The 27001-nt window shown below is 35.7% G+C and overlaps 1 protein-coding gene across 1 annotated transcript in view; it reads right to left on the reverse strand.

Moving 5' to 3' along the window:
- Positions 1 to 2709: 2709 nt before the first annotated feature.
- Positions 2710 to 27001, reverse strand: part of WDHD1 (WD repeat and HMG-box DNA binding protein 1) — a 49563-nt gene continuing 25271 nt past the window's right edge. Inside the window, exons 11-25 of the mRNA XM_052647004.1 lie at positions 25800 to 25984; positions 24295 to 24479; positions 21163 to 21404; positions 19536 to 19673; positions 17821 to 17977; positions 14413 to 14527; positions 13403 to 13534; positions 11158 to 11375; positions 10946 to 11064; positions 10706 to 10762; positions 8725 to 8768; positions 8120 to 8290; positions 7159 to 7289; positions 4701 to 4839; positions 2710 to 2907 (exon numbers count right to left, since the gene is read on the reverse strand). Coding sequence (XP_052502964.1) covers positions 2710 to 2907; positions 4701 to 4839; positions 7159 to 7289; positions 8120 to 8290; positions 8725 to 8768; positions 10706 to 10762; positions 10946 to 11064; positions 11158 to 11375; positions 13403 to 13534; positions 14413 to 14527; positions 17821 to 17977; positions 19536 to 19673; positions 21163 to 21404; positions 24295 to 24479; positions 25800 to 25984 — 2231 coding nt within the window. The remainder of the gene's footprint in view (positions 2908 to 4700; positions 4840 to 7158; positions 7290 to 8119; positions 8291 to 8724; positions 8769 to 10705; positions 10763 to 10945; positions 11065 to 11157; positions 11376 to 13402; positions 13535 to 14412; positions 14528 to 17820; positions 17978 to 19535; positions 19674 to 21162; positions 21405 to 24294; positions 24480 to 25799; positions 25985 to 27001) is intronic.

Raw genomic sequence — 27001 nt, forward strand, 5'->3', positions numbered from 1 at the left:
AAAAACAAAATACCTATCTATGAGCATGCTTCCAAAGTAATATAAAAATTTTTTTACTTCAGGATCTTGAAACCAACATTAATTCATAATTAATTCAGAATCAAACTTAATGACAAAGCCAGATTAACTAGCCAACAACATAGTAACAATAGCTGATAAGTATATAAACCACTACAATGTGCCAGGTAAGTGCTTTTACCTCATTTAATTCTCTTAGCAACCTTTAAATTACATATTATTAATATACCCATTTTACAGGTGAATGGACAAAGGCTACGACTTGCCCAAGGCTTTTTAGCTGGTAGGTATTACAGTGAGCCTTTGAACTCAGGTGGTCTGTATGGCTTTGAAATCTGTGCTCCTAACCTGTGTTACAATGCCTCTCAATACCAGCTCCTAAATAAAAAATCAGAAATGCTTTCCCAATCTTAATCATGAGATAAGGAATATCCTTTGGCCACTATACATCTAAAATTTCAACATATTTTGTCCCTTCCAACCTAAAACTACCTTCAATTTTGAATCACTTGATTTTATTACTATCCTCCTACCCCAGAGTACCCCTGTACTGTCCCTCATAAAGTGGCTCATTTGTATTAAGCTCTGCTTAGAATACTAACCAAAAAAAATGTATGAACTACTTAATTTAATCTTGTTTGTTCAAAACAAAAGAGGAGTTAAACACTTCCTCACTGTTCAATTACTCTCTTATCAAGGCTTCAAAGATTTGCTCAATAAAGCACTGCTGATGCTGATAACCAGAGTAGTTTACCAGGAACATATGCTGAGCTTCAATATTATCAAAATAGTATCTTCAATACCTCTGTGTGTTTAATGTGTAACAGGATGAGGGTGAAGGAGGGGCTTGCATAATTCAATGAAGCTATGAGCCATGCTGTACAGGGCTACCCAAGATGGACAGGTGATAGTGAAAAGTTCTGACAAAACATGGTCCACTGCAGGAGGAAATGGCAGTATTCTTGCCACAAGAACGTCATGGACAGTATGAAAAGACAAAAAGATGTGACACCAGAAGGTAAGCTCCCCAGGTCAGAAGGTGTCCAAAGAAGCTGAAGTTGACCAGTTGTATGAAAACCTACAAGACCTTCTAGAACTAACACCAAAAATATATGTCCTTTTCATCATAGGGGAGAGGAATGCAAAAGCAGGAGTAACAGGCAAGTTTGGCCTTGGAGTACAAAATGAACCACAGCAAAGGCTAACAGAGTTTTGTCAAGAGAACACGCTGGTCATAGCAAACACTCTTTTCCAACAACCCAAGAGACAACTCTACACAGATATCATCAGATGGTCAATAGTGAAATTAGGTGGCTCAGATGGTAAAGAATCTGTCTGCAATGTGGGAGACCTGGGCTAAACTCCCTGGGTTGGCAAGATCCCCTGGAGAAGGAATGGCAACCCACTCTGGCCTGGAGAATTCCATGGACAGAGAAGCTTGGTGGGCTATACAGTCCATGGGGTTGCAAAAAGTCAGACATGACTGAGCAACTAAACTTTCACTTTCTTTCATATTCTGTGCAGCCAAAGATGGAGAAGCTCTACACAGTCAGCAAAAACAAGACCTGGAGCTGACTATGGCTCAGATCGTGAGCGCCTCACTGCAAAATTCAGGCTCAAATTGAAGAAAGTAGGGGAAACCATTAGGCTATTCAGGTATGACCTAAATCAAATCCCTTATGATTTATACAGTGGAGGTGATAAACAGATTCAAGGGATTCGATTTGGTAAACAGAGTGCCTGAAGTACTATGGATGGGGGTTTGTAACACTGTTACAAATGAGCTTCCCTGGTGGCTCAGATAGTAAAGCATCTGCCTACAATGTGGGAGACCGGGTTTCAATCCCTGGGTCGGGAAGATCTCCTGGAGAAGGAAATGGCAACCCACTCCAGTATTCTTGCCTGGAAAATCCCATGGATGGAGGAACCTGGTAGGCTACAGTTCATGGGGTCGCAGAGTCAGACGTGACTTAGCGACTGAACAACAACAAAAACAAGATGGGGGTAGTGAAAATTATGGTAATAAACATAAAATGTATTTTCTAGAAACACTTCCATTTCATGGAAATACAATGTGAAGACCGTATTAAGCTAAATATGAAAATGTAAGCTTTATTTTTAAGAAAACAGGCAATACAAACAGATAAAAGTCATATATGAAGAAATTTCCAAAACAAACGTCTCATCTACAAAATTATTTACATGTTTAGGGCCCATATGAAAAAAAATATGGTCCCCTGGGTCCAGTATAGACGTAAGAGCAATCTCTAGTAACACACTTTGGAAGAGGACTTTCGTAGCACTTGCCAATATGTGATATTTACCAAACAAGGAACACTCTAGAAGGTGCTTCAATGCTCAGAGGTTTTAAGACCTTGGCTTTGATGATTTTGAAGGTAAGAAACAAAATCAATCCAGCTTCCAATGGGACATGACAGTGGCCTCCAGTCAGTGGCCATGGTCGTGCTTCTGAATGCCCTCCATTTGGGGGCAGAGCAATCTGCAGAGATGATAGTTTTTACAGATGCCCCGCTACTTACACCAATATAGTTACTGGATTATCTTATAAAGACAAACAGCAATCTTTAAACTCTTTTAAAAATACTTAAAGAGTTTCCGAAAGATTTTTTTAAAGGTCTAGATTCACCAAAGATCCATTACTTTCCTAAGTTCTAAATTTACCTCCTTACTCTATTCCTGCTTAAAAGCAAAAGCTGACAGTTTCTGATTTGTAGAAAGATCTAAAGGTTTTTGTTTTTTAGGTAAATTCAAATTCTTCATTTTTTCTTCCTGGTTTTCAGTTTCCTGACTTTCATCGACCACACGTTTTCGCTTCTTTTCTTCAGCTCCATCACTTGCAGTTCCTCCTTTGGCCTTGGCAGCCCATGCCTTTGTAAAAATATTCGAAGAGAAAAGATTTTTAGGAAATAACAAATTAACAGGAAGGAAATGATTTCTTTACTTTTACAGGAAACATTATGCCATAAAGCAGCATAATTAGCACTTGAATTGTGAAGCTAATCATTAAGGGTTCTCATTTAAAAAAAAAAATTGCTTATTATTTAATTGCAGGGTACATTAAAAAATTTACATTCTAACTATAATATTTCAATCTAAACTCTGCTTGTATTTAACCATATTAAGAGCAAAAACACTATAACTACAGGTACTGTTTAAAAAAGAAACCTTTTATTTTGAGATTAGAGATAGAGATTCCATGCAGTTGAGGAAATAATACAGAAAGCCCCCGTGTCCCCTTTACTCAGTTTCCCTCAATGGCTGCATCTTGCAAAACTATACTGTACTATTACAGCTAGGATATTGACATCGATAAAACCTTCTTTTTATTTCAACTCATTTGTGTGTGTATGTGTGTAATTCTACTGTAGGCTGTGTATTTACCACCACATTCAGGATATAGAACAGTTCCACAAGCACGAGTATCCCTCATGCTGCCCTGCCCTATTCCACTCCCAGGCCCCATCCCCTGGCAATCAGTACTCTGATCTTCACCCCATCACTTTGTCATATCACAAATATTACATACGGTATATGTTCTTTTGGGATTGGTTTCTATTCAGTAAGCGAGAACCTAACAGGGTTCACTCATTTATTTCTTAAACCTCTTTTAATCTCTAACAGTTCCTCCTCCTCCTACTTTATTTTCCTTCCCAGTCATTATTATTGAAAAGGGTACATGTGACCTGTAGAATTTTTCACATTAACAGACTGGATTTAAGAAATGTTTAAGGTTTACACTAAAAATACTGATTACATTTTAAGTATTCAAAAACACGACCACAAGTTTTGCCACGTCTCTTCCTCTTTTCCTGCATAAGCTGACAGTTTCAGCCTATGGTCTTATTCATTCAGATGCCATTTTATTTAATACTTTAGAATTTTTATCCTTTTATAAATGCTCACAAAAAATGAGAAACACAAAAATGCTAATGAGATTCTAAAGAAGGTGAGAGGTGGTTAGACTAGTTTCTAGTTTCGTCATTTTGCAATACATTTATTTTGTAAAACCAGTTTATCAAGGTAAAATATCTATGTCACAAGGTACCCATTGCTGCACCCTTGTCATCCCTGGGGAAGGTAAGTCTGAGATTTGATACAACATACACATTCCTTCCCCTTGTAAAAGAAAGCCGCTCCTAGCCTTTTTCTACATGGCAGAGAATGACATAAGAAGCGATAGGTACAAGTCACCTGTCCTAATTTCCACATGAAAGGCTAGAACAGAACACGGATTGTTTCCTCACAAAGCAGTATTCTCATTTAGTATTCAATGTGTAAGTAAATAGTATTTTAAGAAATTCTGCTTACAAGGACTCTAAAGCAGTTGTCCAAAAATGTGAATTAATTTCAGTTTTCCTTACTAATTTTATTTGATTGTGACTTAAAAGCAATGTACTTTTTCTTGGGCTATTCCCCTAACTTACAATATGCAGAAACTTATACAGATGTAGGTAGTATATCTGCCAAAAAATTAACCATCAACACTAAATAATTATTATATAGATCTAGATGTCAAAACTGACATTTTGTTTGTTGAATCTCCTCTCCACCAAGAGGTTGAGTGTATTCAATTTTAAAACACAGAAAAAAAGCATTTTCTATGAGAATTTTTAAAAGCCAGGAATTCACCAAAGTCTCAATCTCAGTACAATTATTCTTACCTTCCTTTCTTCAGTTGACAGTACTTTAAATCGAACCATTCCTTCTTTTATTATGTCTGCTTCATCTGAAAAGTCAGGATTGTCAGACAAAATATTACTTCTGTTTTCTTCCAGCCACATCTGGAACCCGGTCTTAGGCCTAAAATAGCAATTATGCAAAAAAAAAATTTTATACTTAAGACAGTTCTGGAGTGTTTTATGATTTTTCAGGTGAGTAATTAACCATTAGTCTTTGCATACCTATATATAATGTAAGACAGACACAATTAATTATACTTGTTAATATTCATAATTACATATTACTTAAAACTGCCTAGAGACTGAAGGAACGAGTTGAAAGAAATCCTTTGTAAGATCAATTCAAAGGGATTATTCACATTTATATTTTCCAAGCACAGCACCTGTGAACTCCTTAATGAGACATGCTCAAGGTCTCCAATCTTCCTTAGCCCTTCTAGTCCAATAAAACCCTCCCATGAATTCTTGGTAGCCTTTCTCCATTCCCTAAACCAGCTATTTGAAATCTTCATGATTTCTCTCAAGCTCCTTTCTCCTGCTAGCACAGCTGACCTGGGAGCCTAGGTCAGTTCTTCTACCATTATGTAAAGCATGGACACAGCATAAATGTCAATGTTACCAGATTTCAGTTCTGACACAAACTGTTTTTTAGGTCACACCTGAAGATTTAATGCAAATATTTAACATTTACTGATCACTTTTCTTCTGTATAGGCTGTTGAAAGTATAAAAAATTTAATCTTCTTAAATAAAAATTTCACTGTTTAATAGCTAAATTAAATTTAGGACAAAATAAAAAAAATAAAAACTACAGCTACCCCCTCAAATTAAATTGGTTAATATGAGATGTAAGAGTTGGACTATAAAGAAAGCTGAGCGCCAAAGAATTGATGCTTTTCAACTGTGGTGTTGGAGAAGACTCTTGAGAGTCCCTTGGACTGTAAGGCGATCCAACCAGTCAATCTTAAAGGAAATCAGCCCTGAATATTCATTGGAAGGACTGATGCTGAAGCTGAAGCTCCAATACTTTGGCCACCTGATGCAAAGAACTGACTCATTTGAAAAGACCCTGATGCTGAGAAAGACTGAAGGCAGGAGAAGGGGATGACAGAGGAGGAGATGGTTGATAGCATCACCGACTCAACGGACATGAGTTTGAGTAAACTCTGGGAGTTGGCGATGGAGAGGGGGCCTGGAGTGCTGCTGTCCGTGGGGCTGCAAAGAGTTGGACATGACTGAGCAACTGAACATGAGATACCGGTTACATGAGATACATAAAGTTAAAAATGAAATGGTGAGACTTTTCTGGTGGTCCAGTGGTTAAGAATCCTCCTATCAGTACAGGGGATTCAGATTCAATCCCTGCTCAGGGAAGATTCCACATGCTGCCGGACAACTGCAACTACTGAGCCCACCCACTGCAACCGCTACAGCCCACACGCTCTACAGCCCACTGCAACAAGAGAAGCCACTGCAACGAGAAGCCCGTGCACCACAACAAAGACCCAGTGCAGCCAAAAAGAAATAAATTTTAAGAAATGAAATGGTGACTTTTTCAGTATAGCTGATGTATTTCAAATAAATCGAGCATACAAGAGATCAAGAAATTTGGTAACATAATGAGTTGGTGGACAAACAGGGACTCTTATATTGCTGGGGGATACAAACATCCATGCAGAGCAATTTTGCAGTATCTTTCAAAATTGTAAGTGTACATTAGCTTGAACCATACAGGAATCCATCTTACAGCTATATGTACATAATATTCATATAAAATTATTAATTGTACTACTATTTGTACCAGCAAAAGACCAGCAATGACTTTTTGTCCACTTTCAGAGAACTAAATAAATTATGGTACAGCCATTCAATGAATGTAAAAAGATTAAAGAAACTCTTCATGTAGTAAAAAGGAATGATCTGCAAAACCTGCTCTTAAGTGAAAAAAATAAGGCACAGAACAATGTGCATATTATCATTTCTGTAAACTAAAAAAAATGCATAGAATAATTCAAGAAGGCTATAGAAGAAATTGTGCAGTGAGTATTTGTGCACAGGGAACTGAGTGGATAGAAAAAAGATTTACTCTTCACCACACATCTTTTTGTATCTGTGACTGTGTTTCTCCCATGTAACTATATTATTTAAAAACAAACAAATGAAAAAATGAACTAATTAAAAAATACAGTATCTCAGTAAAATGTGTCCACAATTTAAAACACAGATAGTTTATCAAAGCATACTTTAATAAGTAATGTAAATAGATACTAATCAATATTTGTGGCTTCCCTAAAATTACATGATTTCAGAATGCCCACTACCTATGCCAATGTATTATTGATATTAATGAATAAGAGTCACACAGTTTTGTATTGCTACTTCTATGTGCCTTTTATTGGAATACTGCATCTTGAGAATACTAAATTTCTCTATGTACTGACCTTTGGTTTTCAGTGTTTTGAGGACACACAGCTGGGGTTTCAGATGATGAATTTTTAGGATTTTCTTCTTTTACTTCCTCAGTCCTGTCAGCTTGGGAAGTTCTTTTCTGGAAAAAGGATGCTGCAGATGCCTGTGAAAACAAACATGTGAATACTGCAACAAAATCTAGCATGATTCTATATTTTACGAGCAAATTTGGAAAAATGTGGAAAAATATCTATTATTATTTAGAATTCTTACACTAACATGTAAGTCCTAAGGTTTTCTGTTAAAAGTAAATATTTATACACATGCATACAAAACTTCCAAAAAACTATACCTCAAATGAGTTTACCTATTTTACTGATGACAAATCTGGGATTAAATTACCAAAATTAGGACAAAATCTGGGAAGAAAACTGAGAATACAGAACAGGAAAGATTAGGGCCAGCTACTAAGCTAGCTGCATTAAACAAGGACAGGCATCAGAACTATCTGGGAAACGAAAAGAATACAGACAGATGCCTGAGTCCCTGTCCTGGGTCTATATATTAATAGTAATACAATTATGGAAGTGACATCTCATCATTGTCACAGTTACTGGATAATCCCATCACACTTGAGGGGAGGGGCTGCACAAGGTCATGAGGACCAGGAGGCAGGAATGAGTGGGGCTCTCTGAGTCTCTTCTAAATAAATGCTAATACACATCTCTTACAAAAATCACTGGCTTGGTTTAATTGGGAGCATTTTTAATACTTTCTTAAATATCTGGCAGCTGTATAATATGATTTAAAGTATTAATATTTTAAAAAAGTCATTCCAAAGCAAAACTAGAATTGAGAACCACTGCTCTCACTACACTATCAGTTATAAACAACCGGGGCCTCCTGTCTCATACCTGAAAGAGTGAACAAAATTAAAGTAAGACAAACAGACCACGAGCTGTTTACTGTAGATGGAGGCAGTTGAAATCATACCTGCTTAGACTTTGGCTTTGGAATCAAGGGCTTTATAACTGGAGACTTTTCATCATCTGTAGCTCGATTAAATGCAGTAGATTTCTTGGATGATTTGTTCATACTGTCTAAAATATTAGTTGAACGTCCTGAATTCACTGAAATGGCTGGCTCTTTGGAACTGCCTGATACCTAAAGAGCAAACTAGTATTAGCATTTCATAAAGCTTAAAGAAGGAAAAAAACCCAAGAGATTTGTTTTTCCTTTAAATTTCTATTAAGTTTATATTGTAGTCTAACCTTTAGAACTGAATACATTTGGTTGAATCCAAATTAAGACTGATGCACATATTCCCAAATACCACATCCCCAAGAAAAATAGGGAGTACCTTTCATTAACTGTAGGTTCTTAGAAGATAAGTAGAAAATAAAATTCTCGGTCCAAGTGTGAACTAGTGCTGCTTTCATTTTTATTTTAAAATATTTACTTACTTAAATATTTTAAAATTTAATCTGCTGCAGTCTTTAATGCCTCTAAGTCTGGGGAGGGTCATCTGGTAGTTTGGAAATATCTCTCTGTATGGAAATGTATTTAAGTAATAGAAAACATCACTGGAAAGAGTTTACCTTGAAGGGGTTTATTCGTCCTTGGCTGCTAGAGATAACTGCACCTTTCATAAGAAAGAAACCCTCACTTAATAGTCGTAAAACTGAGAAGACTTTTGACTTCTACAATAATAATGAATATTTTAATCTGTATTATATGAAAATACTGTACTTTGCAATTTTAAAACTACTACTAACTATATGCGACCTCCTTCCTACTGTTAAGATGAAATAAAAGCTATTAGATGATGAGAGCTAACCCAAGTTGCCACTATGCAATATATTAACACAAATACAGTATGTAGAGATCTACTCTTTTCTCACATTACCAAGGAAGAATGGTGCCTTATTTTAGCTAGTTAATAATTCCTTTACAAGTGCTCTAGATTCCACCCCTCCTGCTTTTCAAGAAACTGGATCAATGGCTACATGCATCAGCTTTGACTTTTCCTTCTTTATTGGCTTCTTAAGTTTCCTAACTTAAAGAAACACAGAAAACAAACACATTCTCTGCCACACACAACCCTCATCCCTCATATAATTTTCTCTCACATCCCCTAAGCAGCCAAATTTCTTAAGAGCTGACTACACAGCTATTCCCATTCCCTCACTATTCATATGCTCCTCCAACCAAAACATGGCTTCCAGCCCTACCACCCTGCAGGATCTATTCTTTCTAAGAACTCAATAAACTCTATGTAGCCCAAACTGGTGTTATCTTTTTCAGCCAACACCTTATTTGACCTCTCAACAGCATTCCACACAGCTGAGGGTTCCTTTCTTTTTGAAAGTATCTCCCCATTGACTTCTGAGATAATGCATTCCCTGGCTTACCTCCTTCCTCCCTGTTCTCATTTTCTTTTGATGGTTCCTCCTCCTCTTCCTCTACCTGATGTTTAAATGCTGGGGATTCCCTAAGCCTAAGCTCATTTTTCTCCTCACTTTGATCCTCCCCAGTGCTCACTTACACATACCTGTGGTTTAACTTGTTATACTCATGTCAACAATCTTAACTTCTATATCTGCATCCCAGAGATACTACTTTCCCGAGCTCTTGACCCAAACAGCCCACAGTAATTTCATCATCCTCCTATCTAAAGATACATTTCCCTATTCCTGACTCAGTAAATGGCACCATCACTCACTCAAGTACTCAAGCCAGAAACTGACAGCCATTCTCCACACCCTGAACTTCCATACCCTTTACATTATCTTCGGAAATGTCTCTTCAATTCCTCCCTTTCTTCAACAATCACCCCCACCCCAGTCTAGGTCACTATCAATCGCACTTGGGACTACATCAGTAGCCTCCTTATACACAACCCTCCTCTGCACAGTATGCCATATATGCTCCTGATTAAAACCTGCAACAGCCTCCCGGCAACCCCAAAATAAAGACCAAAATCCTTACCATGGCCTACATGGATCTGCATGGTTTGGTTCCCGTTCACCGCTCCAAAACCATCCAGCACCAATTTCTCTTTGCTCTCTGCCTTATATGAACCACTCTTTAAACTTCATACATGCTGTTCCTTAAGCCCACATGATTCTCTTCTGCCTGGCTGCCTCATTCCTCCTTGAGATCTCTGCTTTAAACATTCCATGAGGCCCTCCTTGGGGTCCCAACTATCTCCCGCCACTGACTAGATTACAGTCGTCTGTTATATGCTCTTTTAATAATCTGTACACATGTAAAAGTATATTTTCAAAATCAGAATAATGTATGTATATACTTTTAAAAGCCAACTGGTATAAAGTTTATGCAGGGATCAAATATGCATATCCACTTCACTTCTGTATCTTCCCTCTAGTCAAATACCTAACACACAATAGGCATTTAGTAAGTATCTGTTAAATGAACACAGTTTCACAAACATTTCTGATTAAAAATAACAATTACAACAAAACAGGCCCTGAAGAGTAAGGGGTATCTGAGTAGATGTAGCAGTTTAAGGACTACTTCAAAATTTCCTTGATATTTACAAAATCAAAAACGTCTTACCTGACTTAAGAGCTAGCATATCAGAGGAATCTGCACTTTTGAAAAATGGGCTCTCCCCTATAGAATAATTAAAACAATATAGTGTAAATGGGAATATAAAGGAATCTTCTGTAATCAACAATAGGACAAAAAGACACCTTGAAAACGTATGGGTATTCAGTTTCCCTTAGCCAAGTAAAATGAGGGAAGTCACACACATGACACTTCTCATCTCTAAACTGCCTTAAAAATGTATTTTACCATGTTTGTGTATTTCTGGTCTTTCTTCTGTATTATCAGCTTCTCCATTATCCTCCGTATCTTCTTCAACTTGATTTCTGAGCCTTGGCTGACTCCACTCTGTAGAAGTATTACTATAACTAAAAAAGAGCAATGTTATTCAATAAAGAGCAATGAAAAGACCAGGTCAATATTGCAGGATGGTAAAACTCACACAACTGAGTATTTCTTACCCAGCATTCAACTTTTTCCTGAAATCCTCTTCTTCTTCTTCCTCAGCCTGGGTGGCTGCCAACTCTGCTGCCTTCTCTGCAGCCAGTTCACTAAGTCTTTGGGCCAATATTAATCTCCGAGAACGAGAAGCATACTTAATGGCTAAATTCACAGCATTCTGAGTCATTAGACCAGCAAGTTCCACACAACGAAATTCCCGCTCCAGTTTACAGGAAAGCTAAAAGGAAAAAGGGCGGGTGGATCAAATTATGTTAAGTAAAACTTTTTGAAAAATAAAAGACAGATACTCCTGGTAGAACAAACAGTTTTCTTGAGACTGTATCTCTGATTTTAAGATGCATATTTTTACACATTTTAATATCTCTTGAAGTTGGAAGCATCTTACAATTGGTGAGTCAGTTTAATTGGCAGCATTTTTTCCTCAGTGACTTTTACAATCAATAATGAAATATGACGTAACATTTCAAGTTATAAATTGCAAGAAGAGTAAGGGATTTATTTAAAATTTAAAAATGGTTTCCCGCCCATTCTACCATCTGCAGTCACCAAACAGGGTAGCAAATTTGAAACAAATAATAGAATGTAAATGATTTATTTGTTATTACTTTGTCCAGAAGTGGCACACAAAAGCTACTAAGTGAATTTGGGTGGGCAAGTAGATTTACCCATTAGCTTTCTAAATATGATTGTCTATGATCTCTAACTACTAGAAACAGTTATACAATTTCTAAATTAGCAAGCAACCTCCTTTTTCTTGCTATATTTTTTATACTTGCAATATAAAATGAAGAACACTCATTTATCATCTCTCACAGAACATGGACTTTCTTCTGGTATAAATTTTGACAACTCAAAGTGAGACAACTGACGTATTTACAACATGAGAAAAATGAATACTTTGAAGACAACTAAAAGTCTCACAACTCAAGGAAGTATTATTTGTTACTTAGACATGTCAAATCTGATTCATCAGCACAGACGCTTTAGGTATTTACTTGCACACCCTTCTCAAGTTTTCCAGAATCACTTATCTATAAATAGTACCTCTCAGTCTGGGTGGTACGCTGCCTCAGGAGGCATTTGGAAATGAAAGTAGTATAGTTTCCTAGTAACTAGGTGGAACTATGGGCATTTGCCAGGGGACAGGAATACTAAAGAACTAACAGAGTGCTATGACCACCCTGCTGAGGAACACTGTACTCCAGGGTAAAAGCTCCTCTAGGACTAAAGCATGAGTAACTCAAACAGGTTTCCTTACCTGTGTAGTAGGAAATAAAAAGGTTACTAGTTCATGTTGGCATACAAATGGGACTTTGCAAATGGAACAAAACTTTCTCTACAGTAAACTAATTAAACTTCTTTAATACTAAACTCAAGGCAGTGTTACATAGAGGTGATGGTGGTGAATACCACCTTTTGGAGACTGAAGTTACAACCAGTTCTATGGACTTAGATATCACTTTTCCCTCAGAACTCTTTTTTTCTCAACCTTAAAATGAAACCAAAAGTCTGGGCCACTTACTCTCTGAGGAAATACTGAGGTCTACTGTGTATTAGACACTGTCCGTGCCCAGTAAATGGCAGAGAACGAGACATGGTCATGGCCCCCAAGGTGCTTACAGTCTAATACAAGAAGAACAGGGAAGAAATTACATTATATTCCTCCTCATAAACCAACCTAGAACGAGAACACAAACTTAAGAACTTTATCTTTCAAAAAGTTCTTTTATCTTTAAAGATAAATGTACTTAAATATCCAGGGCACCAAACCTGGTCACTGGCTACAAACTTTTACCACACAGAGTTGCCTAAGAGGACAACAAAAGACAGGCATTCTAAAAGCCTGATCAAAGTTCTTAAGACTGCTCATTCAGCCTTGGAGATCTGAAAGTCTACACTCAAACTTTATCTGTTGCATATGATAGGAGCAGGAGCTGGAGCCAGTTCTCAAACTTTATGAACAAGCATCCAAACTGCCTACAGGGCCTGTTACAGTGCAGACCAGGGGGCAAAAATAAAAACGGAGTCAGCACCAAAACAGTTTATTTCTTCCTGTGTTCTGAGGTAGTATCTTAAATATTTAAATGCAACATCAACTGGGAAACTGGTATTTTTAAGGGAGAAAAATGCCAATACCACCAGATACAGCTTAAGAATTCTAGGTTGTGAAAACTGCTAATTTACATACCATTAAGAAATTCATCCTAGAGAAAAATTTTCCCCCACTGTATTTATTTTACTCACCGCAAGCATTTTTAGTAAAAGTTCCTGTTGTTCTTTTGTTGCTTGATTTTTAGTGCTCTCTTCATATTCATAACCATTTTTTGCTAAATAATCAAGATGGTTGTGAAATATAACTGAACGCCAATACTGTTCCTGCAAAAGTGGAACAACGGCTTAGGTCAACTATCAGCTGACTATCAGGCAAGAGTTAAACATTTATCATATGATAGCAGTTTCTGAATAAGATATTTTCTGAAACATTCCTTTCTACAGCTTACTTTGCAATTCAAATTGTATAATACTATGGTTTGACTTTATCTTCTATACTTAAAAACAGGGGGTGGAATACAGTGACTCTTGAACAATGTAGCAGGCAAAAGCACCTACCCTCTGTGTAGGTGAAAATCTGCACGTAATTTATAGTAAGCCCTCCTTATATGCTGTTGCTCCATAATCAGAGGTTCAGTATCCTCAGATTCAACCAACCTTGGATCATGTAGTACTGTCGTATTTACTACTGAAAAAACCCATGTATAAATGGACCCCCACAGTTCAAGCCCATGTTCTTCAAGGGTCAACTGCAGACCATTTTAAAGATTCCTAGTTATCACGATTAATGATCAGAGAACTTGTTAAACTAGATTTGTATAAGCTGATTTGTTTCTTGTTTAGAATTACTAATTACAAGATATCAATGACACAGGGCTAGAACTAAACTTAGGCAAGCCTGGTGCCTAGGGTACAAAATTCCAGGAGGCACATCCTCTCAACAACTTGTCCAAGCCTGACAGTGAGTGCCTTACCTAGTGAGGTCCTAATGGTCATACCCATTTACCTCTTAGACAAAGTCCCTGGAAGCAGAGATGGCAACCGGGTACCCTGGGGTTCACAAGACCTCCTCCCTCCCAGCTACTGCTATTATTTAATTATAAAGTAAGGAATACAGAACAAAAGTCATCAGAGTAATTTTAAATGCCTGTGTTATAGGCAGGTATCATCGAATTGAGTGTCAAGATAAGCTTTGTGCATACCTCCATCTGTCCCTTCTCTGTGGCAGTCTGACAGTAAGGAAGCTTAAAGGACAAAACAGCTACAGCAGGGCGTGGAAGGGTGGGAGGAAATCGAGAACCTTTGCAAGGAATACACCTGTCAGAAAAGAAAGAGTCTCACCATAAAAACTTTTTTAAAATATCATAAAAACTGTTACATGATAAATTTTCCAAAAGTTCGTAACTTGGAATAACATTCCAAATTTCTCTTTTAAAAAAGTACTTTAGGGGACTTCACTGGAAAAGACCCTGATGCTGGGAAAGACTGAAGGGAGGAGGAGAAGGGGATAAAGGATGAAATGGTTGGATGGCATCACCGACTCCAATGGACATGACTTTGAGCAAGCTCCAAGCTTAAGGAGATGGTGAAGGACAGGAAAGGCTGACGTGCTGCAGTCCACGGGGTTGCAAAGAGTTGGACACAACTGAGTGACTGAACAACTGGTGGTCCAGTGGCTAAGACTCTGTGCTCCCAATGCATGGATCCAATCCCTGGTGAGGGAATTAGACCCCACATGCTGCAACTAATCCTGCATAATGCAAAGAAGTCTGAAGATCACAGGTGCCACAAGTAAGAGTTGACACCACGAAATAAATAAATAAATATTATAATAAACAAACAAAAAAAATACTTCAGGCCTGATTAACTATAAAAACTATCCCTCTACATATTTCAATTACTGCAAAAATCCCTTCCCACATCAGCTTTACTACGTGAACAATCACTAAATGAAATCAGCTCCTTTCAGATTTTCCTTAGCAAAATGCCCACTTTCAAAATATACAAACTGTGGCATAAATACTTATCACAGGATCCATATGATAAAACAGATTACCCTTAAGATAAAAAGGTGATAAAGCATATTCACTTTCATTCTTCAGTTTGGAAATACTTGGTAACTATTGGTAGAAAGTGTCATATAAGAGAAAAAGATGATGAAATGTCCAATACAGGTTAAGTATTTATTATTAGATATTAGTGACAGTGAAGCAGAAAATGCACCATCATACAAGGTTACAATGTATATCTATCTGCTCTGCTATGCCTTATGTGTTAATTGGCACATAAGTTCAGTTGGCAAGGACTTTTCTGACTTGATATGTAAAGCACTTATACATGCCCATCAGGATGAGTACTTACGTAATTTATGAATGAAAAAATATTCATTCATCACAGTGATTTATATATGTAGAATACTCTTTTAATGTATGTACTCCAAATTATAAGAAAAACATAATTGCATACTCTAAGTACCATACACAAATTTTCTAATGCTCATGAAGGTATTTAAAAAACTAGTACCTTGTTCCATTCTTAGCAAAAGGCATCCATTTATAATACAGCCTTTTAATCAGGACTTTGAGTGATGACTTTCTTAAAGGAAAATACTAAGCAAAAATTAGGGCTTTGGGTTTAAATTCTTTTCATAAATATCTTCTAATATTATCAAATATCCATTAGAGTAGTTAAAAAAATCAATAAGTAGCAATACCCAGGAATATTTTTCAAATTACATAGTTTCCCCCTTCCCTGTAAGATTTAAATACTCCTTTTTCTTCTTTTTGTGACTATACAATAAAAACAAACATGTTTTTAGAGTTCCAATTTTTTAAATCATAAATCTCATTTTCTTTATTCTTCCTCCTCTTTCATAATTTCATATAAATCAGTGGTTTTCACCACACAGTATCAGGTGACAATGTGAATATTTAGTGTCTGCAAATCTCTTGTAGCAATTCTATTATGCACCCATACACAAAACCATTTTAGTTGTGCAAAATGGAAGACAGAATATTTGCATTCAGAAAGAACAAGTCCAACTACATAAATATATAATGTACATTAACAAAATTAGGAGGAACATTGGAAATAATCTTAATTGCCTTAACACTCTTTTCTCTACAAAGTGACAGACTCTTGTTTAAAAACATTTTACAACTTCAATACTTTATTAATTTAGTCATAGTAAGCGATTATCATAAAGAAAAACTGATTAGGATTTTACTAACAGTTTCTTTAAAACCACATTTACATTAAAGTAGAGCACCAATTCACATTTCTTATCCTTTTCTTAACTTTAAAGACTTGAAGTAAAATGATCTTTTCTGTTAGATATCTCTTTCATGGAAGAAGAGGAAAAAACAAACTCAACTAACTGCTGCCTTGATGGGTTCTGCCTACAATGAATGTGTTTCCTAGAAACTGTGGCTAACTCAAGTAAAGAATAAAATATGACAAAATAAACCAGTTTACCAAGGAACAAAATTATTTCAATTCTTTTTCAAGTAAGTCAAAAATTTGTTCTCTTGTATTAAACAGTTGAAAAATATCAACCTGGAGAAAACTGGGGCCGATGTCCAGACTAAGTTTCCAAAAGTCAGTGAGTTCGCTTGTCTTCTGTGTTGTAAGGGACTCTTTTCCACATTGGAGGCAATTTAACTCTTTTAGAACATAGACTCAGGAGAAGATAATGATTTTACCAGCCAACCCTTCCAGGGAGTTGGCCTATTTATCTTCATGGGGCACAGAACATACAGTCAGTACTTTTAACATATGTTTGTTAAATGAATACAACTTGCAGAAAAAAGTTTTACGTCCAAATGCATTAAAAAGAGGTAAATACTCAACACAATACTGAATATAGAGACAATATGTACTGAGAATTCTACACTTGCAGTCAAGGACTAAATTTCTGCTAGCCCACTCCCTACAACAATGTTGTTTAGTTACTAAGTTATATCTGACTCTTTTTTAATCCCATGGACTGTAGCCCGCCAGGCTCCTCTGTCCATGGGATTTCCCAGGCAAGAATACTGGAACAGGTTGCCATTTCCTTCTCTAGCGGATTTTCCCATCCCAGGGATCAAAGCCAAGTCTCCTGTATTACACGCAGATTCTTTACCACTGAGCCACCTGGGAATCCCTTATAACAATAATTAAGTCAAAAACCTCAAAAAGTAACTAAATTACATACTCAATTCTAAATCAAAGTTTAAAATAAAAGGCTGTAAGAAAATACGAAACACCATATTTACCCAGAAACCCCCTCTCTGGGGGAAATGACGCTAGTCACACTAATAAACTTAGTTTCTCTCTCTTTCTTTTTCTGGCTGAGTGGTATGGCTTGGCTTGCAGGATCTTAGCTCCCTGACCTAAGGTTGAACCTGTGCTCCCTGCACTGGGAGCTCTGAGTCTTAACCACTGACCACCAGGGATCAATAAGCTCTAAGTCAAGCAATTGGTTGAAAACTTCAAGTGAATATAAAGAAATTCTTAATTTAGTGACTAGGGCAAACAAATAAATTAACTAAGTTGACAGGATAGGCACAATATAAAGAATTTCCAAGTACTTTTAAAAAGAGTCAACTAAGCATTTTCTAACAGCCTACCTCAGCTGCTGGGGATTTTCATGGATACCAACCACCCAGTAGTGGTCAGATTTTCCTTTACAGTGTTCTCTTGTGTTACATACAGGAGTCCATGTATGACCAAGTCCTCTGTTAAGCATTCGAACAATGCCTTCTGAATCCACATAACATGGGGTACCTATATACCAACAGAAAAACAAATCACCTGGAATCATAGCTATGTATTTGTTAAATAAACCTTTCTTTCAAAAACACACACTGATCATTTAATCTTCAATTCAAAACAAAAACAAACACCTCCTCCAAAAAAACCAAAAGGGCAAATAATCCAATATTATTTCCTGTAACATTTCATTAACCACAGAGTAAGACTTAACTGAACAAAAAGGAAAAAAAATCTGCAAGTGATATGACTTAAAGAGGGCGGAAAAAAAAACAACCTGATGAATTCAGTGAAAACTATGCCACCTGCTGGAAGACAGCAGTTTTTTAAAAAGCCAATTTCAGCAAAGAAGTTAAAACTTGAATCTGATGATTCCTTAGTCAAGAGAGACTTGGAAAAACGAGCAGAACCTGATGCAAGGTGATGATATAGAGAAATGTGTCTTTAGTATTCTTCCTCCCCCTCTCTCCTGGTCTTGTCACTGTTCTGTTCCCAACAGTTCCCCACTGCTCTCTTCCTAAACTTACCTGGGGAACAAGTAAGCATCCCTGTTTCCCCACCTACTCTGCCCCCATTTCAGGAAATGCACGGTACATTTCCCAATTGTCCTTTTCTTTATCTGAGACTTCACATCCCTCTTACTAGCAGTTTCCTCAGGGTCTAGATCTGATAGGTAATTGGAAGAAAAAAACCAAACCGATAAAAATGGAAGTTATTAATGATCACATTATTAAAGCATAAGTGACTAATATCTCAATAGAAAACACATTCAGAAATGGTTGGATTTTGAAAAACAAACTGGAGTTTCCAATGATGAATCATCAAGAATAGAAATATTTAAGCCAGAAGACAGGGTTGACAGGTGCCTTAAAATAAGGCATGCCTTAGTGTCCTTCAAACATCTGTCATAACCCACTGAGTCTACAACAGGACACTGTTCAGTAGAAATATGTGAGCCACAAATATAATTTTTAATTTCTTAGTGCCACATGAGAAAAGGGGGATAAATGTGAAGGCAATTTTAATAATATATTTTATTCAATCTAATATCCAATACTATCATTTTAACATGTAATCAATGTAAAAAAAATTACTGAAATTTTTTACATCCTTTTTTTCATACTAAGCCTTCCAAATCTGGAAAAGTATTTTATAGTTATAGCACATCTCAACTCAGATTAGCCACTTCTCAAGTGCTCTCAGCAGCCACATTTGGCTGGTGGTTACTGTAGTGAACAATGCAGCGATAGAAAATTCCTGATTTCCACGTAGACTCTGCTAGAAAAGCCACAACTTGAACAGGTATTTGTATCTCCTCTTTGCTAGCTAATAAACTTTCAGAAAAATTTATTTCCCTCTTAGTAAGTTTTCTAATCAGAAGAGGACATCTTGTACATAAAACAGTGGCTACCTTGCCTGGAAATCCTAGTTTTCAGTTCTGTTAACATATTAAAATAAAGTAATTTAAACATAAAATATAGACAAGTTATCTTTAAACAAATTAATTAGGAATAAAATAATGAAACAATTTTCTTCTTGAAAAATATCTTTAATATAAATAAATTTATCTTGCCTTCAGCTGAAAATCCAACCCATACAAGATAGGATTTCCTTGTAAGAGGAAGAGGATCACCATGCAAAATTTGTTTTTTCTTTTTCCCTAGCTCTAGCAGTTGAACTCCAAGGCACTGATCCCCATCAAATCCTGTACCTAGTGAGAAAATGTAAATATAAGTCAGGTATCAATGGTTATTTAGCTATAATGCTAAATTATAGCTAAAACAATTAGTCTAAGTTATTTTCTGTGAATTTAGGCTATTTTGTGATAAGCTCCTAGATTAATTAGCAGTACTTTTTATAGATAAATCTTTTTATCTGAGGCACCAATAAGGCATTAGAACAGTATGTTACATAAAGTAAAACTTTACATAAAGTGGTAATGTATGTGGTAATTCTCAAGAATTGAGATTTGTAAGTGGTAATTCTCAAGAATATAACTGTAAATATTCAAAAAGTGGTAATTCTCAAGAATATAACTGTAAATACTCAAAAAGTATTTACAGAGAGCTTTCTTTGTACCGGGTAGAGGCTGTAATGTAAATAAGACAACGTCAGTGTTCTCATGAAATTCATATTCAGGTAGGAGAGGAAAAACCAATTTAAAAAAGAAAGAAAATACTAAGGGTCATCATTGAGGATTAAAATACTAATGTGATACAGAGGGTCACACGGAGTGGCTACTTTAGACTGGACAAAGGTGGCCTTTGGAAAAAGCGAAATTTAAACTGAGAGATGGTTTGCAAGTTGGAGCTGGCCATGCAAATGGTAAGAGGAGGAGCACTATAGGGGACAGTTAACGAAAATGGCCTAACGGAACAAACATGGTGATTTCAAAGAACACAAAGCAGTCAGTAGGGCCAGCATCGCTGACAAGAGAAAACGTAGTAAGATATGAGGCTGAAGAGGCAGGCAAAGTTCAGATCATGTAGGACTTTGCCACCCGTGACAAGTTTGAGTTTTATTCTACAAGCAACAGAAAATCATGAGAGGAATCTGTGCAGAAGAGGGAAGTGACTGGATTTATGTTTTTAAAAAACTACCAGTAAGAACTGAAGATGAAAAGCTAGTTAGGAGGTTATTGTAACACCTAAGAGATGATGTCTCATTTGGACTGAGGTTTTAGTGGAGGTGTGGAATGTGTTGTGTGCACTGACATGATATGATTTTGCTGACACAAGTGATGCTAGGGGTGTGAGGGAAGAGAAGGATCAAAGATAACTCTTACATTTCTGCCTTGAATATTGGTAGTACGCCATTTATCAAGATCAAAAAATGAAGAAGCAAGTTCAGAGGGGGAAAAAAAGCCCAGAGGCTTTACTGTGCCAAGTTAAGTTTGAGGTGTATATCAAAACTCTACATAGAGATTTCAAGTTGACAATTGGATATGTAAGTCTGCAGATACAGGAAGGGAGTAGGGTTGATGATACTAACTTACAAGTCATGAACACAGAGATGTACTAAAGCCATGGGTCTTAAAGAAATAACCCAGGATAGTTTCTCAAACTGTATTTTTTGACTTGTGAGTCATAAAATTAATCCAGATCAGTAACCTATTAAGACAAGTCTTAGCACAATGATGGGTACTGAAGATAGAATATGAAGAATACAAAAGAATATAAAATACTAGGAAAAAAATCTACCTCTGTGATAAATAATGACAAGCTGTTCTCCATGTCCAGCCATTGACACAATAGGCCCAGGGAGACTGAAGACCTCTTTTTGAACACCTCCAATGGTAAACAAGCGAAGAAGCAAGGAGCTAGTGGCAGCAGCAGCCCATCCCTGACCAAGACATATGGCTTCAATATCTTCATTCGGAGGCATGTCTACTATCCATTCTTTGCTTGAATCCCAAGAACTAAGGTGCAGGCAGTGAAGCTTGCTAAACAAGACAAAAACAATCAAACTTTCACATTTGATATTGTATATATATATATAAAACTAATGATACTCAAAATCAAGTAACAAAGTCAAATAGTTTTTCTATTATAACAAATAGAACAAAATCAAATAGTTTATTTTTGATAAACAATAACAAAATAAAAGTTTATTTTTCTATTATACACAAATACTGGCATCTTTATATGCCATATAATATACCAAAAAAATGACCGTTTATAAACAAGACAGCTTTAAGAAAGTAATTATGAAATATCCTTAAAATGTACTATGTTAAAACTTTCAACAGTCGTGTTATTAAAGAATATTTAAAGATACAGGTCATGTTTGGGAACACATGTAAGAATTAAAGATTTTAAAATTTAAAAAAATATAAATAAATAAATAAATAATAAAATTTAAAAATAAATAAATAAATAAATAAAGATACAGGAAAATGCTCACAACATGTTAAATGGAAAAAAACCCAGGATAAAATCAGCAGAACATGATCCAAGGTTACACACCCATACAAAAATCATGACTATATTTTTTAAAAGAAAGGAAGCATCAAAATGATCAGCAAGAGTGCTCTCATTGCCAAAGACAAAAACAAAACCTTTAATATGGGAGAATAAAGAGAAAAAAAATTAAATATTATCACACCAGGGAGATTACCAGCCACTGCTAACAATTTGATTTGTGCTTCCAGTCTTTTTACTTTTGCATCTATATATACATGTAAGTTGTTATGAAACTCAAGCTTCAGAATGTAGATGTCATAGTATTTAGAATCAGAGGCAATACTGATTTCCTGAATAGTAATTTTAAATTCAAATTTAAAATAAAGGGCAATGGGAATTATTCCCTGGCAGTCCAGTGGTTAGGACTGCTTGCTTTCACTGCCAAGGGTGTGGGTTCAATCCCAGATTGAGGAACTAAGATGCCACAAGCCACGTGGGCACAGCCAAAAAACACTGACCTAAGTAAATCAGAAAGACAAAATACCATATGGTATCACTTATATATGGAATCTAAAATATGACGGAAATGAGGTGAGGGGTCAGTTACTCAGTCATGTCTGACTCTGTGACTCCATGGACTGTAGCCCAACAGGCTCCTCTGTCCATGGAATTCTCCAGGGAACAATACTGGAGTGGGAAGCCCCGATGAAAATGAACATATCTACAAAACAGAAATAGACTCACAGACATAGAGAACAGACTTGTGGTGGCCAAGTGGGGAGGGGGGAAAGGATTGGGAGTTCGTAATTAGCAGATGCAAACTAATGTATATATAGGATAGGTAAACAAGTTCCTACTGTATAGCAGAGGGGACCATATTCAATATCCAGTGATAAACTACAATGGAAAAGAATATATACGTACAACTGAATCACTGCTATACAGCAGAAATTAATGCAGCATTGTAATCAACTATACTTCAATAAAAAATTAAAAACAAAATAAAAGGATAATATTGTCCAAGACTGTGAAATAATATATCTAGGAAAACAAAAAGAAGAACAATCATCAATCAGGAAATCATAACAATCCTAACAATCTGAAATCAAAATTGCACATGGAGCCAAGGGGGAAGGAAGAACTGCAGGGGGAGCGGCAGGGAGGATTGCGAGTCTGGGGTTAGCAGATGCAAACTAGTATATATATAGGGCTGGATGAACAATGAGGCCCAAATGAACAGCATACGGAACTATATTCAACATTCTATGATAAACCATAATGGGAAAGAATATAAAAAAGAATGCATATATAACTGAATCACTTTGCTATACAGCAGTAACTAACATAATATTGTAAAACAACTATATTTCAATTAAAAAAACTGCACATGGAAATAAATGTTCTAATTATATAAGATATTCTGAGTTAGACACTAAGTCAACAGTGACTAAGTAAACTGATTTAATTCAAAAATCAAGTACTGAGTTGATTTTACATTGCGTAAATTAGGAAACCAATTAAAATATTAAAATGACCCAATCTTGTATTTCTCAGGCTTTAATGCATACTCTTCCACCTGAGGATCTTGTTAAAATGCAGATTCTGACTCAGAAGGTATGGAGTTGGGTCTGTGATTCTGTTTTCAACATGCTCCCAGGTGACCATGCCTGTAGTTTGTGGACCATACACTGAGCAGCAAGGAGCTAATGTATCAGTCAGAAGGATTTTAATTTCAAATAACCTGGGAGTTAGTAAGATCTATGATCAAATGTGTCATAAGCACCATGATCAGCTTAAAAAATTAACAGGAGAGGGCAAGCTGAAATAACAAAACTGAATAAAATGCTTTCTTCTTTTAAAAAAATACAGATTCTGGATCCATTGCTTTTCCAACTTAATTTTCTTGTCTCCATATCTACCTATCTACCCTACCTACCTACCTACTAACATATCTAAGAAGTCTGAAGTACATTAAGTCAAAAAGTCAAAATGATAAATAGTACTTTTAAAATTTTTCAATGTGTTCCCTCCTCCCTTTTTTAAAAGAGAAGTTGCAAATCTAATCTACAGTGACAAAACCCAGATCAGCAGTTGTTCGAGGCTAGAATTAGACTAACTGTTAATTGTTAAGAGTAATTATATTTGAGAGAAGAATTCTTCAGGCAATTTTCATTTTCTAAAAATTCTGTACTACTTAAACTTGTTTGTTTACAATTAATATGTATATTATTCTTATGAAAGAAGGGGACAATCAGGCAAAATCAGACATATGTTCTGAGGTATTATAGGTGTACTGTATTTGTACTAAATTCTTCGACCTGAAATTCCATACTACAAAAGATTTATAATTTTGTTTTTTGTCTTACAACTTTATGTACTGAATTTCAAAGTTCAACAGTAATGAAGTTCTCCTAAAAATCTTGAATTTACCTTGCTAGTTCATCAGTGCTTTCACATGCCAACAAAACAGCTTCATGGGAAAGATCTGCTACTGTGTAGTTAAAAGTGTTCAATAAGTGTGTTGCATGGTACATAGAGGTATCATGGAATTCCACATCTATGGCATTGTCTTGCTCATCATTATAGCAGCGAATAATTCCAATAGAGTTCCACACCTACAAACATGTTAAGGTTAAATACAAGTGAGAAAGATTAAAGTTCTTAGAATCAGCAGGCTTAAATACTAAAAATTAACAAATAATGTAGTCTGCATAAGGGATTAAGTTATGGAAGCAACCACTTTCAGGTAACAGGAGATACTTGAGCATCAGAGCAACAATTACTAATTATCCTTTTCCTCATGAGAAGGTACATACATATTTATTAGCAAATGTAGTATTTTACTTAATATTTTTAAAGTATATTACTTTCATAAAAAATATTTTACAATTGGCCTTTGAACAGCTGAACCATTAAATTCCTCAAAGGAAACATTTCAAGTTTATTTACAAATATGGATATAAATGACTGCATACTTTTTTGGCCCAACCAAATGGTTTATAGTCATGGCATAAATATATACATTATAAGGCAGCATAAATTGATACCATTTGAAAACCTGTATTCCACTCATGTACATTACTGGCTCCCCCTAAGCCCTAGTGTTTCCTTTATTCTACCACAAATATAACTATTAATATAAAGTACTTGACAATATTAGAAAAATTAAGATCTATCACTTGATGATGATGACTGATGAGACAATAAAAAGTTTTTCTTTTTAAATAAAACATCGCCTTTAATATTTATCTATAAATTTATGCCAGGACCATACCATTCAAAAAGGACAACTGTTCAAGTCCTCAGTGGAAAAACTCAAGCAGTCAACAAATAAACATATTAAACTTTTTTAGCTCTTAAATTTAAGACAAAAAGTTAATGTAGTTGTTTATCCATAAATATTTATTAAATGCCTACTGTGCCATACCTTGTTCTAAGTGCTATCAATAAACAAAACAGAAAAATCTCTACACCTGTGGAGCAAAAATTCCAGTAGCATGGGTAAAAGGGGCAGACAATTTTTTACAGTACTTATCACCTTCTGATACTATTTTATACTTTCTAAAAAACACCTTCTAACTAGTCTTTTCGAATCTGTACAATCTTCTATATAAAACATGAGAAATAAAAGTTGGAAGCACAGTCAAGAGAAACTGCAAGATATACAGTCACATTTACTTATGTTCATTATATGTCATTTTGTGAAGCAGAATTTTATTTAACCCAATTTTCAAAAATCAGGTTGAAATAAGATTAAAACTGTTAGTTAACCATAAAATAAACCAACCACAAAATTATAAGCAACCAAAGTGCTCTAGGTCAGTTAATGAAGGTTTTTAAAACATATTTTTTACCAAACAAAATTAACTATAATGAGATAAAATGTTAAAGTGAGATAAAACTACTTTAAAGTTACATGCAGACCCGCGGCTTACCATGAATCTGTGAGTGAGATGCACGGGTGTAGAACCTGACTGGAATGGCTTCTGCCGGGGAGTTGGCATAGGACCATCATAAAATGGCCTCTGGGATGCTACAACTGGTAGATTGTGAATGCTGCCTCCCTGATCATCTTCCTCTTCTTTGAAAAGACTAGAACCAATTTTTAGCATTGTAACATCTAGAAAACAAAGGATTATAATTAGAGAATCATAAATACCAGCTATCTTGGAAAAGTATTGTGAAATCTACTAACCATGTCCAATCATATTTAATAATACTAACATGCTATTTGCCTCTTTCACTGTGTTAATATCTGTGGTAATAGTTCAAACGTCAGAGGGTTAAACTGTTGGTACCTTAGCATGAAGTAAGCCAGTGGCACCAATGTGTATTAGCAGTCAATGTATTGTCAACCAACTGCAGTAAAAATAGTAAAAATATTAATTTTATTAAATTTTGAGTTTTGCATAGACTTTTAAAAAATGTTCTCTGTGTTAAAATGGGAAATGTGTATACAGAATTGGGATGACTGTCTCAAAAAAAAAGCATTTGTTGAGCTGTAAGCTGAACTAATTTTTTCATGTAACAGCATTTTTACCTAAAAGAATGCCAGATAAACTAGTTATACCAACTCAGGAATGTGGTAAACATCTTCTTAAAAATGAAGTGAACTGGTCATTTAAGAAAAATAACTGACAGAATTTGTGGTTAATGATAAAATTTGAGCTTTCAAGTGAAAATCAGAATAATGAAAAACCTGTATCTGCAACCATGAACTTGACCGCTTCTGATAAGATTGGTAATGATAGTAACAAATATTCTCAATAACGTGCCAGTATCAAGAAGGTCTGCAAAGCTCAATAAACCAGCATTTTCCAAATTACCAATGCATATGTGACAGAATCAAGCATGGTAAAAGATCCATTCAAAGCTCAAGTCAGACCAATGGATTTTAACATAATAAGAGAGTTGGAAAGTTCACCAGCAAGTTTTCAGATTCCACATTGCAAGTAATCTTTAAGAAACTGTCATTTGCTGCATTTTGGTAAAGCATCAAAGAAGAATATCTGTAGTTATTTCAATAGACTTATTAAAAATACTTCTCCCTTTTCAAACAATGTATTGTGTGAGGCTAAATTTTCTTCATATACTTCAAACAAAACTAATGTATGGCAGTAGACTGAGTCTTGAGGCA

Source organism: Budorcas taxicolor, chromosome 10 (genome assembly GCF_023091745.1).
Source record: "Budorcas taxicolor isolate Tak-1 chromosome 10, Takin1.1, whole genome shotgun sequence".
Lineage (NCBI taxonomy): Eukaryota > Metazoa > Chordata > Mammalia > Artiodactyla > Bovidae > Budorcas > Budorcas taxicolor.